We start from the raw sequence: 18,975 nt of genomic DNA, 5'->3' as shown, positions 1-18,975 counted from the left end.
AGTTTGAATTCAGGGTATTGCACTTGCCGGCAAGCATTCTACTACTTGACCTATGGCCCCAAACCTTTTAATCTTTTTTTTGTGTGTGTTTGGATAGGACTTCATATATTAGCCCAGGGCTGGCCTTGGACTGTGATCCTCCTATCCACAGCCTCCAGCTAGCTGGGATTATAGGTGGTTACAGGATTGAACCTCAAGCCCAAATTATTTGTTGAGATACATAGTCTTGCTAACTTATTTTTTGCATGGGTTGGCTTTGAACTTTAATTCTTTCCCATCTCTGTTTCCTGAGTAGCTAGGATTACAAGCATGAACCACCATGTCTGGCCTTGAACTAGAAGTCTTTATTACTTTTTTAGAGAGAGGGTGTTCCCAGGAGTGGCTCTAAACAATGTATCCCCTTTTGATGTAAGATAAAATGTGAGGGCCAAGATAAGTAATGGCTGACAAAGAGATTATAGCATGTCATTTAATATCCCCAGATTTATCAGAGATTTGGGAAGGGGTTAGCCTAGGAAGGCATGCTCCAGCATGCTTAGTTCAAAATATTCTCCCTCCACTTATCCTGAAAACATGGAGCTCATTTGTAAGGCTATCTAAGTGCCCAGGTCCCTGTGGCCACACACTGATTGTCTAAATGAAATTGGTTCTTGGTCACTCCCTGAGAAGTAGCACACGTCACACAAATAAAGACATTTGTAGAATAGCTACTCACTAACCATCCACTAGCAAGACGCCAGCATCAGTGGAAACCAGCAGGGCCTGGCCCCAGGGATCTGCACACACCGCTTCGTGAGGGAAACTGCTGCAGAAACACTGGGGCTCCCAGGGCTGCGAGGCAACACAAGCATCGGACAATAAGTGTACCAGAAAAGAAATACCCTGTGGCCCACCAAATAGAAACACACAGAACAACGGTGCCTGAAAGTAACCCAGATGCTCCTGGGAGAGACATGGGACTGAACTTAAGGAGAAGACTCTTCCAAATAGGTTTGTGATAGGAGAGCAGTGAGACTCCCTGTGTCTGTCACTGTGACCTGTTTCTCTGCCATCCCCGGTGCATTGGCACTGTGGCAGACAGAGACTGACAATGTTGTCCAGGCCAGCAAATACTGGCAATGTGTCCATCTTAAAAGGAAATCCCACGTAACTATAAATAAGTCAAGATTCCTGTGTTGCTGATTCAGCAAAATCATGAAACCATATAGAGAGGAGGTTGATGCTGTCTTAGCGGAAAAAGGTAGGTAATAAAATCTTTAAAAAAAAATCAGTCATGGGGCTTGAACTCTGGGTCTGGGTGCTATCCCTGAGCTCTTTACCTCAAGCCCAGCACTCTTACTACTTGAGCCACAGTGACACTTCTGATTTTCTGGTAGTTAATTGGAGATAGTCTCATGGACTTCCATGCTCGGGATGGCTTTGAACAACAATCCTCAGATCTCAGCCTCCTGAGTAGCTAGAATTACATGCATGAGCTACTGGCACTCGCTGGTTACAAAATCTTAAAGAAAAAAAAATAACATGTGTAGGAAAAAGGCAACTGCTACCAAGGAAACTATGACTCCCCTCACAGGTCATATCCACACTGCACTCTTTTTTCCTGGGGTTTTGGCATCATCATTTTATTCCAGGCATGGCTTGCTCTTCCTGGAAATGACTTCTGGGCTGGGCGGGTCCTTAAGTCACGGATGTCCACTAGGGTTTCAGAGACACCTGAACTGTGGGCATTACCAGTGGAATCTGAAAACTTCCCCTCAGGGCTCCTGGCTCAGCCGCAGGCTCTGGTAGTCTTTGGAGATTTCTGGGGACAAGCTGGAGTCTTGTTATCTTTACTTCTACTCTCAGTCTGACCCAGGGGGCCATGTCCCACCTGCATCTGTACATAAGCATAACTTGGCATGTCTGTGAGCACACAGATGGAACTGAGTCTTTGCAATGATGTTTCTCTGGCCAAGATACAGTTTGAAAAACTCATGCAGGAGGGGCCTTTCACCCAAAAGGACCATTTAGAGAAGGGTGGGAAGCTTTGCTCTGCCCAGGGTCATTTGGATATTTATAACATCATTACAGGTCATAGAAAACTATCAATATTGGCAGGTGGGCTGTGGTAGGCTGAGGAGAAGCCCACGTGTCTGTCCCACTCCTGTCCAAGAGGCTCTTGTATCCAAAATGCCGTATGTATATGCCATTGACATTTTAGTGTGTGCTGTGTGAGGTGCTCCTGGTTCTCAGAGGTGCTGGTGACTACGAGAGCGGGGATCTACTCTACTGAACATGAGGGTATGGAGTGTCGGAGGTCACCTGAGATCTGCTGAGGATGGTGGGATTTGTCCTAGGCCAGGACCATGCCACCAGGTGAGAAGGTGGAGCATACTCTGTGGAACATGGCCTCTGGGCCCACCTGCCCAAGTGCAGGCTTTCTAGGGATCTTCAGAGAACACCAACATAGGTCATAAAATGATGGGTGCCCAAGTGGTTGACAAAGCCTATTCTATTTTTTTTTTCTTTTTTCCCTGTGCTGGTACTGGGGCTTGAACTCAGGGGTTGAGGACCGGCTTTTTTTTTTTTTGCCAGTCCTGGGACTCAACTCAGGGCCTGAGCACTGTCCTTGGGCTTTCTCAAGGCTAGTGCTCTACCATTTGGAGCCATAGTGTCACTTCCGGCTTTTCCTGTGTATGTGGTACTGAGGAACTGAACCCAGGTCTTCATGCATGCTAGGCAAGCACTCTACCACTAGGCCATGCTCCTGGTCCCTGGGCTGGCTTGGAACCACAATCCTTGGATTTCAGCCTCCTGAGGAGCTATAATTACAAGCATGACTGGCAAAGCCCTTTTCTTTGGAGCAAGATGGTGCTAGGGAACAGCATATAGGACTGTGGCCTTTGGTGGTGTCAAGTGACAGGTCTATGGGGTCCTTTGAGGAGCAGTGCTTCTCTAAGAGAGGCCTCCGAGGGCCAAAAATGGATGTTTTTTGTTTGTTTTGTCAGTCCTGGGCCTGAGCGCAGGGCCTGAGCACTGTCCTTGGACTTTGTCAAGGCTAGAGCTCTACCACTTGAACATCAGCACCGCTTCCGGCTTTTTTCTATGTATATGGTATGGAGGAATGGAACCCGGGTCCTTGTGCATGCTAGGCAAGCACTCTACCACTAGGCCAAACTCCTGGCCCTGGATACTGCTTTTTATTGTTCATTGGTGACCAAGTTATAGTTTAATTATAGACTTTTGTTTTAATGTATGCCTAAGGATGTCTCAAGAATTTTATTAACTCTTTTTGCAATGTGCTCAGAAACACTGCATCCCTACTAGGAATGCGAGCAGCCTTAGTTGAGGCAGCCTGGCCCTCAGTCTTGTCTGAGGCAGGCTGTAGCATGTGCATTAATCACATTTTGAGCTTATCTTTTTATACTAGTAGCCTTCAAAAGGTGTTGGCCAAAATCATTTTTACCTTTACCACTAAAGCAGATGCCTTTGTAGTTCTTTTGCTTTTTTTTTTTTTTTGCCAATTCTGGGGATTGAACTCAGGGCCTGAGCACTGTCCCTGGGCTATCCTCAAGGCTAGTGCTCTACCACTTGAGCCACAGCACCACTCTGGCTTTTCTATGTATGAGGTACCAAGGAATCCAACCTGGGTCTTTGTGCATGCTAGGCAAGCACTCCACCACTAGGCCAAACTCCCAACCCTCTTTGGCTTTTTTAGTGGATCCTTCTGTAGTGAAGTGCTATGAATGATTCTGCTCTATTTAACTCACAAGATATTGTTCTACAGTATCAGAGTGTGGGCATGCTAAGTTTGTGCTATGATGTGTGTGTCTGTGTGTGTGTGTGTGTGTGTGTGTGTGTGTGTGTGTGTGTATGTTTATGACCCACCTAGTATTTTCCCTGTGGAAAGTGGAAACAGGTAATAGGTAAGACAGGAACTTTGTGGTTGGCTGAGTGAACCAGAAGTAGGCAGTGGTTCCTTACTTACACTCCTCTGACCAGCCACATCCACGGCTTGTGGAACTAGTCAGAAATGCACCCTTTCAGACCTCACACAGACTTAGTGGATCAGAAACTGGGGATGACTTGAGCTGGCACTCAGTGAACAGTCTTTGCCTCAGGGTGAGCCCCAAAATCACAGTAACCACTAAGGGATGAGCGGGGCCCAGATCTCTTGTACCAGAGCACATATTTGGTCAGGATGTAACACAGAGGTGTGCAAAGCTTCAGGGCAATGCGGAACCAGCCTGGCAGACTGCACCCAGCCCAGACTTCTGCTCTCTGCATTCAGGCAGAGGCAGGCGAATACAATAGAAACACAGAGTCTCTTTATGCGATTCAGGGAGCTTTCCTGAAGAGGATAGAGGCAACAAGTTCTTCTTCCTTCCATCCCAAACCTTTTCCTAACAGTTCCAGTAACCTCAGTGAGCATACAGCATGTTCACAGATCATCCTGAAAGAGCATCAGCTCACCTCCTTTTTACAGATCCCTGAAGCTGCCAAGCTTGTTGGAGCGTCTCCTCTCACAATGGACTTCAGTTTGAGTGCCTTATGGAAAAAGAGGTCTCTTTTAAAGTTTGTTTTCAGGCAGTAAAAGAACAGTAGGGTAAACAATTGTGACTTGAAAAAAGATTGGATGAAAGAGGAGTCATCATGTGGGATTAAAGTTTCACCCTTGACAACCATAACTTAGTGGCCATCATGAAGCCTTAATAACTGTGTTCCAAATGCGTTCTGTCAGTTAATTTTTGTAACAGTTCTGTGATTTCTAAGCATTGAAAAATATAGATTCCAAGGCCTGCCCTCAAACTGAATGGCTCTGAATCTCTGAAGGAAGCTAGGTATCTTTAAATAAGGCACCTATTTTGGGGGAAAGGGATTTTTGTCTTCCAGCTTTTCTTGATCATAGGATCTTCCTTCACTCTGACTTACGAAAGTGTCAGACTTCCTGGGTCAAACCTTATCTGCAGCTGGCAGCCCTTTTCCTTTTCCCTACTATGATGTGGGATCAGACAGGAAGCTTAGAATTGAGAAAGGCTGGTGTCATGTAGGAGGGAGGCAAAGGGAAAGTGACGTCCTCGAAGGCCTGGGGTAAGAAGGTGAGTATGACAATTGCTTCCGGGTAACACAGTGGAAATCTGGGACTTGTGTGAGTGTGTGGGATGAGTGTGCTCTGTCAGGGAGAGTCCAAGGTGCATCACCCAAGTGAGCTCTCCTTCATCTGACTAGATGACATGGCCAAGTGACAAGGGGGAACCAGAGGTGGGCCTTGGACAGTTTATTTCCAGGCAGAAATTATCTTACCACTGAGAGTACTGTGCTCTTAGAGACACCTATAGGAAACTACATCCACACAGCTGTCAGAACCCTCAGGTAGAGTCTCTAGGACAGTCCTTGAAGAAATCACAGAGCTCCTACTGTGGCAGGAAAACATAAAATGCTCTGCACATGGGCCATCTAGTTTGGATGGAGTCCTAACTACAAGTCTCCCAGGAGAGGTTTCAGAACAGAACCTACCTGTCCCACTCTAACAAACTCTGCTTGGCGGGCCTCCTCTTTCTTCCGTGCGGACTTGGGCGATTCAGGTAGGACATCGCTAAAAGACCGTCTATTAAGCATGTTCTGAAAAAAGAAAAACAAGTTATGAATTCCACAAATAGTTAGCAATGCTTCTTTTAAGCATAAGGGTCCAATTTCTATCCTTGGTACTCATTCACCCAGGGAGCATTTATTGAGCTCTGCTGTGTACCAGGAATATGCTAGGTACAGAGCCATAGGCACAGAGCCTGCACCGTGTAACAGCAGAGAACACAGGCTCTGAAATCAATCAAGCTGCAGCTACCTCAGTTACTGACAGTGTGACATGGGCTACCATGCTGCATGGCTCCAGGGTACCATTTCCAAAGAACGGTGCACTCAGAAGGCAATCCACTGAATTCAGTGGGGACTAGTGCCCGCTAAGAGCTGTGGGACTCTGTGGCCCTGTGGGTCGCCTCGGGCAAGCTGGTTAATGGTTATCTATCTACTAGGTGCACTGTTTGGATAAGCCAAGTAATTTGTGTGTGTATGTATGTATGTATGCATGTATGATACTTGGCACAGCCTCCAACCCATGTCAGATAAGTGGGGCACTCACTCAATTAGCAAGCAGAGACCTAGCACCCACTGCTGTGGTGGGCTTGGGATGTAACAGCCACAGCAGCTGTCCTCTTGGAGCACAGAGGCTGGCTGAGCCAACAGATGAAGGACCCGAAGGACTGGCACATGGGGCGAGTGCTAGGAAGGGGAAGTGTGGGTTATGTCAGAGCTATGGGGTGTGAGCACTTGTCCTGATGCCCTTTCTTCACCTTTCTGTTAGGGCAGGAAAGGAGTGAACAGATGATCCATGGAGGCTTGCTTTATCAGGCCTGGTGCTAGTCTGGCGCTCTCTCTGAGAGTTTTGTTGGTTTTTTTTTTTTTTTTTGCCAGTCCTGGGGCTTGAACTGGGGCTTTCTCAAGACTGGAGCTCTACCACTTGAGCCACAGCACCATTTCTGGCTTTTTCTATGTATGTGGTACCAAGGAATGGAACCTGGATCTTTGTGCATGCTAGGCAAGCAGTCCATCACTAGGCCAAACTCTCAGCCTCTCTGAGAGTTTTTAAGGTGCACGAAGCAGGCAAAAATCAAGGGGTGCTGTAAATGCACAGTGTCATGTGCTGAAGGGAAGGAAGGGGCCAGGAAGCACTAGCTCCTGGTAGGTGCCAGACACCTCTTAGTAACTTAGATCATCAGCAATTAATTGTTTTTACTGAAGTTTATGAGTGAGTGGTTAGTTTCTAAGGGAGTTCCCCCACTTGTTGCGTGCTTCCTTAAGTAGGGAAATGTTTGTGACAAAGATGATTTTATGCTGTGTTAATGAGTCACTGACTCTAGTGAGCTCATGCTGAGTCCTGAAGCTTCCAAAGAGCACACGTGCCCCGGAGGTGCCAGGAAGGGGCAGGGTCTCATGAGAATTGACATACTTTGGGTCAAGCAAGTGTCTAGCACAAAGTGGGATTCCAACAAATGGCAATGCTTATTTCAGAACCTGATTATGGGGCTAGCAGGAAATCGCCACCAAATGTAAGGAAGTATTCAATTTTTCTCCACAATGCGTATGATTATCTCTCCATCACTCCATGGCACAGGTAACACTGAGCAATTCTGCTGAAGGCAGTACTCCCTTCTCCACTCCAGAGTATTCTCCAGTGCTCTGGAGTACTCACATTCATGTCCCTACCTGCGTCTCACTTTCCATAGGCCTTGAGTTGATGAAAATCATGTCCTTGCAAATGGCATCCAACAGCTGACTTTCCTGAGATAGCAGGGGAGTCTTGACAGTGACTCATTCACTGTACCCAGGGCCTCAATGCTAGGGCTGTGCTCTCCTCTCAGATCCCATGGGAGGAAAAGAAGACAAGATACCTTGTGCAAATCTGGCATCAAATCCTGATATAAAGAGCGAATCAACATGTCCAGAGTACGCCGGCGTTTCTGGGCAAAGGTTGGGGTTTCCAAAGTGGCTTTTTCACCATTAATTACTAAAAGAAAGCAAGTGAAAAGGGAATTACAGCACTGAAGAATGCTCTCAAGAAAATGCACGATGCATATCACCCACTTCTGATGTCATGGTTTGTGCCGGTTAGATCCACTCATTGAGGGATGATTGGATCACAAGGACTCTTGACTTCATCGAGGGATCCACATGGATTCAAAATTTGAGGGCATTTATTGGAAGCATTGGGAAGTGTAGCTTGGCTAGAGAAAGGTGGTTACTGGCAGCCATCCCTTGGCTGGTCCTGGGGCTTGAACTCTAGGCCTAGGTGTTGTCCCTGAGCTCCTTTATGCTCAAGGCTAGCACTCTAGCACTTGTGGCTTTTTCTGTGATTTATTGGAGATAAGAGTCATACAGCTTTTCCTGTCCAGGCTGGCTTTGAACTGTGATCCTCAGGTCTCAGCCACCTGGGTAGTCATGATTACAAGTGTGAGCCACTAGCTCCTGGCCCCTCCTTGTTCTCTGCTTCCTGGCTGTGAGGGGAGCAGATTTCCTTTGTCTTGCTCTGCTACTGATGTTCAGGCCTATCACAACAGACAAAAGCAATTATGAACTGAAACCTTTGAAATTGTGCTTAGTTTTCTCGGGTATTCTGTCAGTGACGAAAACAAACCTAACTGGTATTACTCTTAGTTTGTCCTTCCCATCGTCAAAGAATGCTTACAAACTTTCTAAATTTCTATGTGCAGATCCATATACTCTGTAGGTATATTGTTCATCTTTCCTTTCTTGTTGTATAGAAAGCTAAGCAGAAGGTTTATCTAATCTTAACTACAGACCTCTAGCCATGTGTCTATTGTCCGATGTTGCAAATCGCAGTGGGCACTTTATCCCTCTGTAGCTGGGAGCAATACAGAGGAGACCGGACTCTGGAGATGGTTTTCAGGGCATCAAGGGGCCTGTTCCTCTACTGGCAACAGATTCCCAGAGGTCCCATTAACAGGGAATTTACTGATTATCAAACAGGGGAGTATGTGCAGGAAACAAGTTAACAATCTTCTTTGAAGTTACAAACACAGATAAGTAATACAATCTCAGGATAGGTGATTTCCTTATCTTAGGAAGCAGAGGTAGACAGCAAACAACCACAACTTGTTTAGACCTTCACCTGACTCCAAGGTCCAAGAAAGTTTGGATTCTGATTAACTCACATGTAGGGCAGAATCTCAGGTCTTTGCAATGCTAAGAGCAATTTGGGCCACTTCCAGCTTTCTGGGAATCAAAGAATGGGATCCAATTCTCTGCTAGACCTTATGGCTCAGCATTTACAGGCTCCCACAATCTCCCTTTTTATTATTTGTGATAGCATGATTTTTGTTTCTATTTGAGCAAGCATATACTGGATACTAGAGGGCAAACATTGAAACAAGCAAGGAGCCAGCAGAAGGACTCCTACTGAGGAAGCTATCAGGCCTAGAATGGGCCAAAGCCTGGAAAGCCAGTCTGGAAGGCCCTAGTTATTACTGATTTTTAACTTGTCCAACTCTTTTTTGAGTCGTTAAGTATCACAGTACAATTAAATATAAAGGTCTACCCAGCATAGGAGCCCCCAGCCTGATCCGTCCATCCATCCATCAATCCAACCCATCCAACCAAACCACTAGGCTGTGCTTGATGGGACTCAGTGCTTTCATTTCTTTCATTTTGTTAGGGAAAAATAACAATACTTATCTTAGTAGCTACGGGGAGTCTTAACCTAATGGAAGTTTCTTTTGGAAAGAGATAGGATTAATTGAATTATAGACATTAAGCCAAAAAGTAGAATGCACTATTACTTATATACTAGAGCACAGAATAGCAAGTGTGGTGTAAAGGTTAGGAGTCTGAAGGCAAGACAGAAATGAGTATGGACACCAACTCTGCTGCAAGCTATATATAGTTTTTTGTTGGTTTTTTTTTTTTTTAGTTTCGTGGAACTTCAGAGTCTAACTCATAAAATGGGTATAATCATATTTCCTTATGGAGTTATCAAATAAATGAATATATACATATAAATATATATATTATAGTGATAGACACATGGAACTGAATAAACATTAACTATTAAGTATTCTTATACAGAAGGCTATAGGAAGGTCAGAGCTCATAAACTGAAAACAAAACAAACCAAAAACCCAGAACTTCTTGGGAGCAGGAATTCCCTAGATAGGCTATGTTCTGAGAACAAGCTAGCCTTGTGTCTAGCAAGACATCTCTCAAGGAATTTTAACTGTTGTAGCTAATTAATTTTATGACCTAGGATTTTGTTTTTCTCCTTAGTACTTTAGAAAAAAAATCATTTAAAATGATGTCTTTTGGCTGAAAAGGGAAAAGGCCAAGAATTTTGTTGAAATGCCATTTCCTATTTCATCTTGGCATTTTCTCCTGGCCTAATTCCACGAAGCCTTCCGCTATGCCTGATCTGGAATTCAAACAGCCTTCTGGGCGTGGGCTTCACTTTCTGGGGATCACTCACACCCTCCTGGTCTGCTGGCCCCATTCCATCACTGCCACAGCCCTCTCTCTATCACCGTCAGTGCCCTCCGCCATCTCTTTCTGCCTATCTACCTTTCGAGTCTTCAGTGTCAGAGCCACACGATTCCTTGTCTCACTTCGCCCCATGTCTCTGAAGGTGCTCATGAGACACTCAGTTTGTTGATAGATTCTACACACAAATGGAGTGTACCATGGCACGGAGTGATCCTCTAATTCAGGATTAAGGCACTACAGGCTCTTGGGCTCCTGTCCTGTATCCAGCTTCCCAGATGTTCCCTGCCTCTAGCTGCTACACCTGCTCTTTGTTACCAACTCCTTATTTCCAGATTTCTAACATGATCCTTGGGGCTTCGGCCATACAAACACTGCAGTTTGAAAGCAGTTTCATGGTTTCGAGTGTCTGGCTTATTTGGAAGATTCACAATATGAATTTGCTAGAGCAGGGGCATGCTCTTCTCCAGCCTGTCATGGCTCTCGGGCCTCCCTGCTGCCTTAATCCTCACCTGCCTGTCCAGGCCTTTGATGGTGACCCTGGTTTCAGCCTTTGGAGTAAGGGCATAGACACTGGGAAGCAGGGCCAAGCTCATCATCTCCTGCAAGTGGTTTGTGGTGTCTTCTGCTGCTAATATGTAGCAGAGGGGGCTCAGCGCTCAGATCGCTGAGTAGGTGCTGGTGTGGGAGATGACAATGTTGTGGCCTGCTGCTATGTGGAGGGACCCAGCCAGGCGCCCTCGAGCCTGCACTTGCAGGACGCTCGGTTGGGAAGTGTGTGGAGATCTCTGCCAAGGGTGTGGGTTGTGGAGAGAAGAGCAATTCCGAGACTGAGATGTTTTTGGTGATTCAAGCCAAATGACACTCATCCCTTCCAGGCTCACCGGTCCGTGTGGATAGACACGGAGGCTTGTGTGACTGCTGAGGGATTAGGGAGCTATGGCGTGTGTGTCCCTTGCCTCCCCTGCTGTTGCTTTTGGCTGATTCCGGAGGATTAGGACTGGTAGGAGCAGGTGTCATGAAGTACTCTAAAGCTTCAGGCTCCATTGGTCCCACCTTGGGGCAAGGTGGTATTCAGAGGAGATTCAGAGGAGAGGCCAGGAACTTTATGAATGCTTGGAAACTGCCCCGCAACAGTGACAGAATTAGGCAAAGGCTGTGTGCGGGGGTGGAGAGGACAGGAGGCTGCCAGCCGGAGCAGCTGCAGTGCCTGGCAGAAGGCTGGAGCTGGGCTCTGCATAGACAGCACAGAGCGGATGGCACCACCAGGGGTAGGGGACTGGCAGGCTGGATAGGGTTCTGCAGTCCTGAAACCTGGTTCTGATAAGTAATGAGACAATTTCCCCCTTCCAGACAGAACCACCTAGAGATGTTCTAGGGAGGGGGGTTGCAGAGCTGTCTGTTCAGAAGGGGGGCCCAGAATAACCTTCCTATCCCTGTCCTACCTCCTCATCACTCTTTTGCCCCCTCCACCCAGTCTGCGATAGGCACTTATCAGCAGAGAGTTATCAGAAGAGACTCAGAACCAGGTCTTGGGAAACTGGTCCAAAGGCCAGTTTGTATGGGAGGACAAACTGGGAGGCACAGGACACAACAGTGAGCGTAGATTATGACTCAGGAGACAACCACACAACACGACCAGCAAATAAATAAGGGTTGTACTGCACAACTACTTAATAGTAATAGTAATAATAATAATAAGTAAGTAAGTAAATAAATAAATAAATAAAAGTTCCACTCAAGAATACATGCCATGTACAGACTTTTCAGAAATGGACTGTTTTTTGTTTGTTTGTTTTTCTGTGGGCCATGGGGCTTGAACTCAGCCTGGGTGCTGTCCCTGAGCTCTTCAGCTGAAGGCTATCACCTTACCCTTGAGCCAAGCTCCACTTCTCTTTTTCTAGTGATTAACTGGAGATAAAAGTCTCAGGTCTTTTTGTGCCCGGGCTGGCTTTGAACCTTGATCCTTAAATCTCAGCCTCCTGAGTAGCTAGCATTATAGGCGTGAGCCACGGTTGGGCTGAACTGTTTTTTTTAAAAAAAATTTTTTTTTTTTGCCACTGCTGGGGCTTGCTCTCAGGGCCTGACCACTGTCCTTGAGCTTTCTCAAAGCTAGCACTCTACCACTTGAGCTACAGCACCACTTCTGGCTTTTTCTGTGCATGTGGTACTGAGGAATCGAACCCAGGTCTTTGTACGGGCTAGGCAAGCACTCTACCACCTGGCCACGCTCCCAGGGCCCACATGGGACTGTCTAAACAATGGCTTCCTACACAGCATCATGAGACAGATTGCACAGACAATTCAAAATGACAACTTACATTTCACTAGCAAAAAGTCCCTGAATTCCTGGTGGTCTGTAAACACCGGTGGGGATGGCAAGGGTGGGCCAAACAGTGGTACACTTTCTTCTGAAAAGATTTTCAGCCTATGTAGAGAACATTCCAGAATCAGCTGTGTTTTCTTCAGGTATCACCCATGTTCTCTCCTGCAAGTGTGCCTGGTGGCCTCTGTGGGGCATGAAGAACACTTGCTCTCCACTGGAACCTGTGCCCTCACCAGCCCCCTTGCCCAGTCACCATTTGTGCCACATCTCTATGTCTGGCTTTTTGGTGGTTAATTGGAGATAAGAGGCTTAAGGGCTTTTTTTGTTGTTGGTTGTGGGCCTGGGTGCTGTCCCTGAGCTCTTCAGCTCAAGGCTAGCTCTCTACCACTTGAGCCGCAGCACCACTTCTAGTTTTCTGGTGGTTAAGAGTCTCATGGACTTTTGTGCCCAGGTTGGCTTTGAACTGCGATCCTCAGATCTCAGTCTCCTGCTAGGATTACAGGTGTGAGCCTCTGGTGCTTGGCTCAAGACTAGCTTTTGAGAAGCCCAAGGATCAGTGGTGGGGTAGTAGCCTAGGGAAGAGGCTGCTTAGGCCAAGGCCCAGGGACTCTGACCCCTAGGTTCACTGCACAGGTTAACACTGAACACAGGTGGCCTTGAATAAAGTTCTGTAAGATGAGGGCAATTATATTAGATCCATTCAGAAGAACGTATGTCAACAGTCTAATATAATCAGTGCCAAATCAATAGGCAAAACAGGAGGATTAAAACAAGGGCTTACTTACCTGTAATTATCATTTTGCTGGTCATACCTCACTAAGGCAAAAATATCTATAGGATAGTCAAAGAAATTAGTCAACAACAATTGACAGCTTGTGTTGTGAAAATCTGTGTTGACTCACTCTATTGTTGATTTTTAAGACAAAGTCCTATTATGTGGCACAGGCTGGCTCTGAACTTGTGTTTCTGCCTTGGCATCCTGAGTGTTGATATTATAGACATGTGCCACCATGTCTGGCCAAAATCTTTTTATTGTTGTCGGTTGGTAATGAGGTTTGAACTTGGGGCCTGGGCTTGCTAGTCAGGACCTCTATGACTAGAACTATACCATTAGCCCAGAATCATTCTTCACCAGCTCTTTTGTGAGCGGTGTATCTATCACTTTTGTTAGGACCCTGGCTTCTTTACAAACCTCTGAAGCTTCAGAATAAGAAAAATAAACAAGGATATTAAACAACTAAACAGCCAGTAGAGCAAAAAGAGCAATTCCCTTGACTGTAGATACGAACAAAATCCCAACATAAAATTAGTCATGTATTTCATCTCACACATTTGGAGAGGCATTGCAACTTGAATGTTTTTGCTGCATACCTTCCTGTTCTTTCCTTCTGGCTCTGGTAGACCAAACATACACACACAAAGCCAACGTGGCTGGTGGTAGCTTATAAGCAGTTTCCTAGCTTGGGCTGTAGCCTGACAAGTCCAGAACAGCATCACAGCCAGAGGTGGGGCTGAGTAGCAGAACATTTATCTAGCACGTGGAGGCTCTGGAATCCATCCCAGCACTGCCCCCAAATGAAAAAAAAAATCAGTGTGCCAGTTAAATCTCAATCCCTTTAAAAATACTCAAAGTAGCATAAGCACCTGTATCTAATGGTCCTTGTTCTTCAGTTTTCCTTCTCTTTTCATCTCCCATCCTGAGTGTAGACTCGGGGAAACAAATCTCCTTGAACTATTTGCTTGTCTTCTTCCAGAAATAAAGGTACCAAGTCCCCAAACTAAAACTTCTAGTAAGGGAAATTGTAAGAATCACCTTATTTAAAGAGTTATCTCACATCTCCTCCTGCATTGTACTCAGGGAAATGTATTATGCAAGAAAAACTACCAGAGGACATTCTAGACCTAAAGCCTAGGAAAGAGGGTAAGCTATTATTTAGTTGGCAAGGATGAGAAGAAGAAAATCATCTGCACCTTCACCATATTTATGATTTCCTTATCCTCCTAGAAGAGGAAATTTAGCAATTTCCATATTTTTTACAAGCCAGTCCTGGGGCTTAAATTCAAGGCCTGGCATTGTCCCTCAATTTTCTTTCTTTCTTTCTTTTTTTGTGCTTAAGGCTAGCTCTTTATCACTTGAGTCACACCTCCAGTTCTAGCTTTTTGGGTAGTTTTACTAGAGATAAGATTCTCACAGGCTTTCCTGCTAGGACTGGCTTCAAACTACCATCCTTAGATTTCAGCCTGCTGAGTAGCTAGGATTCCTTCCAGTGATCCACCGGTATCCAGCAAAAAAGTTTCTCTATGGATTCTGAACTTCTAGTCTACCAACAGACAACAGGAAGTTTTCCCATTTCACATAATGAGGAAAGGGAAGATGTTTCAGAAGCTAAGGATTCTGAGAATGAATCCATCCCCTTCTTCAGTGGAAGGAGAGAAGAAGGAAATCGTGCGCCTCAGCATCTAGCAAGGCAAATCCTAAGTCCAGCGAGCTTGCTAATGGAGAACTTCTGAAGACCCAGGATACGTGTAAAATGGGAGCGGATCATGGAAGGCTTAAAGGCAGGAGAAGATTCCTCTCCTTCCTGGAACACGATGGTGACGATATCGTTTCCGATGTGGCGCTTCCTTTCCACCTGTGGTTCACACAAATAACATCACTGACAAAGTCACGCCAACCTGGTATGTCACAGTTAGACAGCAAAACACAGGGAGTTATTAATCCCAAGGCTGTCCCAGAGCATCTGCCTCCTTTCCTGACGCTCATGTTTCCCCAGCCTGGCCTAAGTCACGTCAGGCCTGCACTTCTCTCCTCACCAGCCTCCTGGCCTGCACTCCTTTCACATTAGATCATCACTGTGTTCACACTCACACATACCTGCTGTTTGTTCTCTTTGGAATATGGCAACATGGTAGAAACATGAAACATGATCTCGTGCCCTTGGTATACTGTATAAACCGAATTTACTCCTGTGGTGTCATCTGAAAAATACAAGTATGCATTTAGTGGATGTGGAAGTCTGAGTCCATTTACAAACTTCTAATTTGGGGGTGCAGGAATACAATGCATAGAATATTCTCAAGGGCGAGTCTGGATTATTCATGTAAGCGGAAACAACAGTGGATCATGTATGAGTCAAGTCTCCACTTGGTGCTAGACTCTTACCCACGAGGAACCCCGCCCCCGCTCTGTCTAACGCATGCCTAGCTAGGAATAGAGGAGGTCAGGGGAAGTCAGGGCTAAAAGGCGGATTCTGTTTCCTTGCCTTTTGGGTACTGTGGTCAGTACTGTATTATCTTGATATTCCCACAAGCTAATACAATTATGATGTCCATGAAGCAAAGGGAAGCGAGACTTCTGGCAGTACTGTGCAGGGATGAAAGCAAGGTCTAGGGTCCAGCAGACTCAGATTCCAGTTCTTGTTACCCCTGTTACCCCTCCACCATCAGAGTGCAACAGTTTGTACTCTGTTTTTTATTTTAACTCTTTAAAGCTAGGTTACTTTTGACAAGTCACCTTTTTTTCTGAGCATTAGTTAAAAACAGGGATAAAAGTACTATCTAACTCCTGGGGATTCTGGGAAGACTCAGCAAAGCAATGCCTGCCAAGTGTGCAGCAGAGGCCTCATGTACAGAGGCCCGATGGATGGTGGTCAGGAGGGTAGGGGCAGAGTCAGTTGTGGGTGACAAGCTGGCAAACACTGAGCATTCCCCATGTACACGGAGAGCTTATCCAAGGGAAGCTGGGAAGACCACTCCTCCCCCACTCCTCCCATCCCTTCCCTCCTCCTCCCCTTTCTTTCTCACCCCCTCCATCTCCACCCAACCCCTCCAGCCCTGTCCCTGGTAGTTATGGCATTCTGATACAACTCTCACCCTCACATACAGCTTTCATACTCAGAATCTGTGAGATGATGGGTTCCGAGAGTACGAGTGTGCCTGGATGTGAAGCCTGTCACCTTTAGGCTGAAGAAGTTTTTCACTACCTGCCTGACTTTCCTCAAGGACAGACTGAAGATCAAACAAAATAACAAAAGCAGCTGCATTGGGAAATGTTAGAAATGTTACATAGATATAATTTGGCCTCAGAGTCTAAGCCTCCACTTGTAGTCTTATCTACCTTCCCCTCAGAATCCATCTCTCAGAAGCTTTCTCTGAATTCCTAGTCGCACAGCTGCAGCCTCTTCCTACCAGCACTTGAAAGCAGAAACGTAGGGGCCAGTGCAAGCCATTCTTCCATTTCCTCCCAATTGCCATTGGCTTGAGGTCTTGGCCCTCTGCCTTGGAAGGGCTCTGGAATTCATGCACTTGTCTCCCTCCAACCAGGGCAGTTTCCACCTCCTGCTTGGCCCACGAAAGCTCTTCTTTCCCACCTCCTTCCAGACCCTTCTTTATACAGATGCTACTCAAAGGTGCACCTGCTGTCACTGTTTTGCTTCACAACTGCCTGTAGGGCCACCTTGCTCCAGTTCATTGCATCCTTTTTGGTCTCTTTCTGCCCCCTCTAGCCACCAAGTTATCCTCTTAGCTTCCAGAACCTATCATGTTCTCTCCGGCCTCAGGATCTTCACTCTGCTTATAATTCTCTTCTCACCTTGAGACATTCCATCTGCTCCCACTCATCACTCCCTCTCTCATCTGGAAGCCTGCCTCAGTCCTCAGATTTGGTAAAACGCCCTGAGCGCATTCTGTTCTTCCTCTTAGTTCCTACAAGCACTATGCACTAAGCTACTTTAAAAGTGTGAGGGACCACTTTGTTAGTTATGCACACAGTGTCCTCAGAGCCCAGCCCAGTTCAGGAACTTGAATGAAGCTCAATGATAAGTAGAATTAGGCTTCACTGAATGATGGGGACGAATGCTGAGAAAGAAATGAGCTGTTAGGTGATTTTATTGTTTTGGGTAAGTTTGTGGCTGTAACATCTCTAGGAAATATAATCTTATAAGCTAGTTGTAGGCAATCATTAATAGACGTATCTTTTGATGGTAAATGATTGTATTTATGGGCCAGTCAGGACTTTTCCTAGGGGCCCTAGGATGATTTAGTCTTGGTAAAGCTCAAAGAAGGCAATGAAGGTTTCAGTGACGCACATGAGTCTGGGTTATGGAGCTTGACTTCCTCCCATCGTCCCTGGCTGGGTGTCTTAGGTACAAGTTCACATGCAGGCAGCCTCGCAAAATTCCATCAACTACAACCAAATGATTCCAGAGGCAGGCTTACTTTTGGTGTCCAGACCGCCGCGGTAGCCTGTCCAGCCCTTTAGAGTGATGGTGTCACCCAGGAGAGCTAAAAATTTTTGAAAAGCTTCACTTCCAGTTTCTGTAGGAAGAGGGAAACGCATGAGGAAGGAATAGGGATCCAGTCCTCATGTTTAGCTAAGTGCGAAAAATCGCTTGGGAACTGACTCGGCGTTGCTGATGCATGCAGCAGGCAAACAGCATGGAAAGCACATTTCCTCCTCCTGAGGCCAAGAGGAACTTCCCCAAGCCAACCTCCCCACAGCCACATTGGGGTTACAGGAGTCACACAGGTCTTTCACATGAAAAATGCAAAGCATCAGGAAGAGGAAACCATCTAATCATTTTTAAAAAACAAAGAAAAATCTTCCACTGCTTTGGAGACAATGGAGAACAATTTTCTCTCAATCCAGGTGCTTTTCCATTGGCCTATTTTCCCAGTGTTCAGAGCAGGGGCTGATAGAAAGTAGTGATCAGTAAATATTTGCAGAATGAATAAAACTGGGGACAACTGCCTTAGAGAATTTACTTGGTAGTAATATCTCCTTGTATTAAAGATTCCATCTCCACGAGCTGAGCATTTTTTTGTTTTTTTTTTGGGGGGGTTGTGGGGCTTGAATTCTGGGCCTGGGCCCTGTCCCTGAGTTCTTCCGCTCAAGGCTAGCACTCTACCACTTGAGCCATAGCTCCACTTCCGGTTTTCTGATGCTTAATTGGAGATAAGAGTCTCATGGACTTTTGTGCCTTGGCTGATTTTGAACCCTGATCCTCAGATCTAAGCCTCCTAAGTAGCTAGGATTACAGGTGTGAGCCACCATCTCCCGGCTCTTTTTTTCTTTTGACAGTACTGAATCTGAGCTTGGCTTTGTGCTGGTTAGAGTGCTCTACCACTGAGTCCTGCTGCAGCCCCTGAGCTCAATTTTCACTGGCAGGATGCAACAAGGCAGGTCAGACTTACATCGGCAGCAAGGAAGAAGTGTTCACTCACCATTGCTGAACATTTCATCGTCAGTGAGCTGCCCGTCTTTGGCAAAAAGAACCCCAAACTTGAAGTTCACAGAGCCCTTACAAAAAGACAAAGGCATGACTGTTCATTACAAATCAAAGCACAGTTATGAGCTAGGCTGTTTGCTACTTAGAACCACTGCAGTTGGCAGAATATATACTTGGGGGATTCTTTTGTCCCAATTTTGACCAGTGTAAATAATGTAAATAGTCATCCTCCCCACCTATTTTTTTGTGTGTGTGTGTGTGTGTGTGCCAGTCCTAGGGTTTGAACTCAAGGCCTGAGTATTGTCCCTGAGTTGTTGGTTTTTTTTTTTTTTTTTTTTTTTTTGTGGGTCATGGTTCTTACACTCTGCCTGGACGCTGTCCCTGAGCTCTTCAGCTCGACTA

General features: G+C 45.9%; 1 protein-coding gene across 1 annotated transcript in view; it reads right to left on the bottom strand.

The window, feature by feature from the left end:
* The window catches only part of Garnl3 (GTPase activating Rap/RanGAP domain like 3), a 127,658-nt gene that overhangs the window by 29,972 nt on the left and 78,711 nt on the right, over positions 1-18,975 (bottom strand). The window contains exons 10-19 of the mRNA XM_090330662.1: positions 18,569-18,644; positions 17,564-17,662; positions 15,222-15,325; positions 14,871-14,979; positions 13,132-13,177; positions 12,342-12,448; positions 7,425-7,540; positions 5,497-5,601; positions 4,453-4,527; positions 720-831 (exon numbers count right to left, since the gene is read on the bottom strand). Coding sequence (XP_090186788.1) covers positions 720-831; positions 4,453-4,527; positions 5,497-5,601; positions 7,425-7,540; positions 12,342-12,448; positions 13,132-13,177; positions 14,871-14,979; positions 15,222-15,325; positions 17,564-17,662; positions 18,569-18,644 — 949 coding nt within the window. The remainder of the gene's footprint in view (positions 1-719; positions 832-4,452; positions 4,528-5,496; positions 5,602-7,424; positions 7,541-12,341; positions 12,449-13,131; positions 13,178-14,870; positions 14,980-15,221; positions 15,326-17,563; positions 17,663-18,568; positions 18,645-18,975) is intronic.

The sequence above is a fragment of the Megascapheus bottae genome, chromosome 3, assembly GCF_031878675.1.
Source record: "Megascapheus bottae isolate mThoBot1 chromosome 3, mThoBot2.hap1, whole genome shotgun sequence".
Taxonomy (NCBI): Eukaryota; Metazoa; Chordata; class Mammalia; order Rodentia; family Geomyidae; genus Megascapheus; species Megascapheus bottae.
This window is presented reverse-complemented; position numbering and strand designations above follow the sequence as displayed.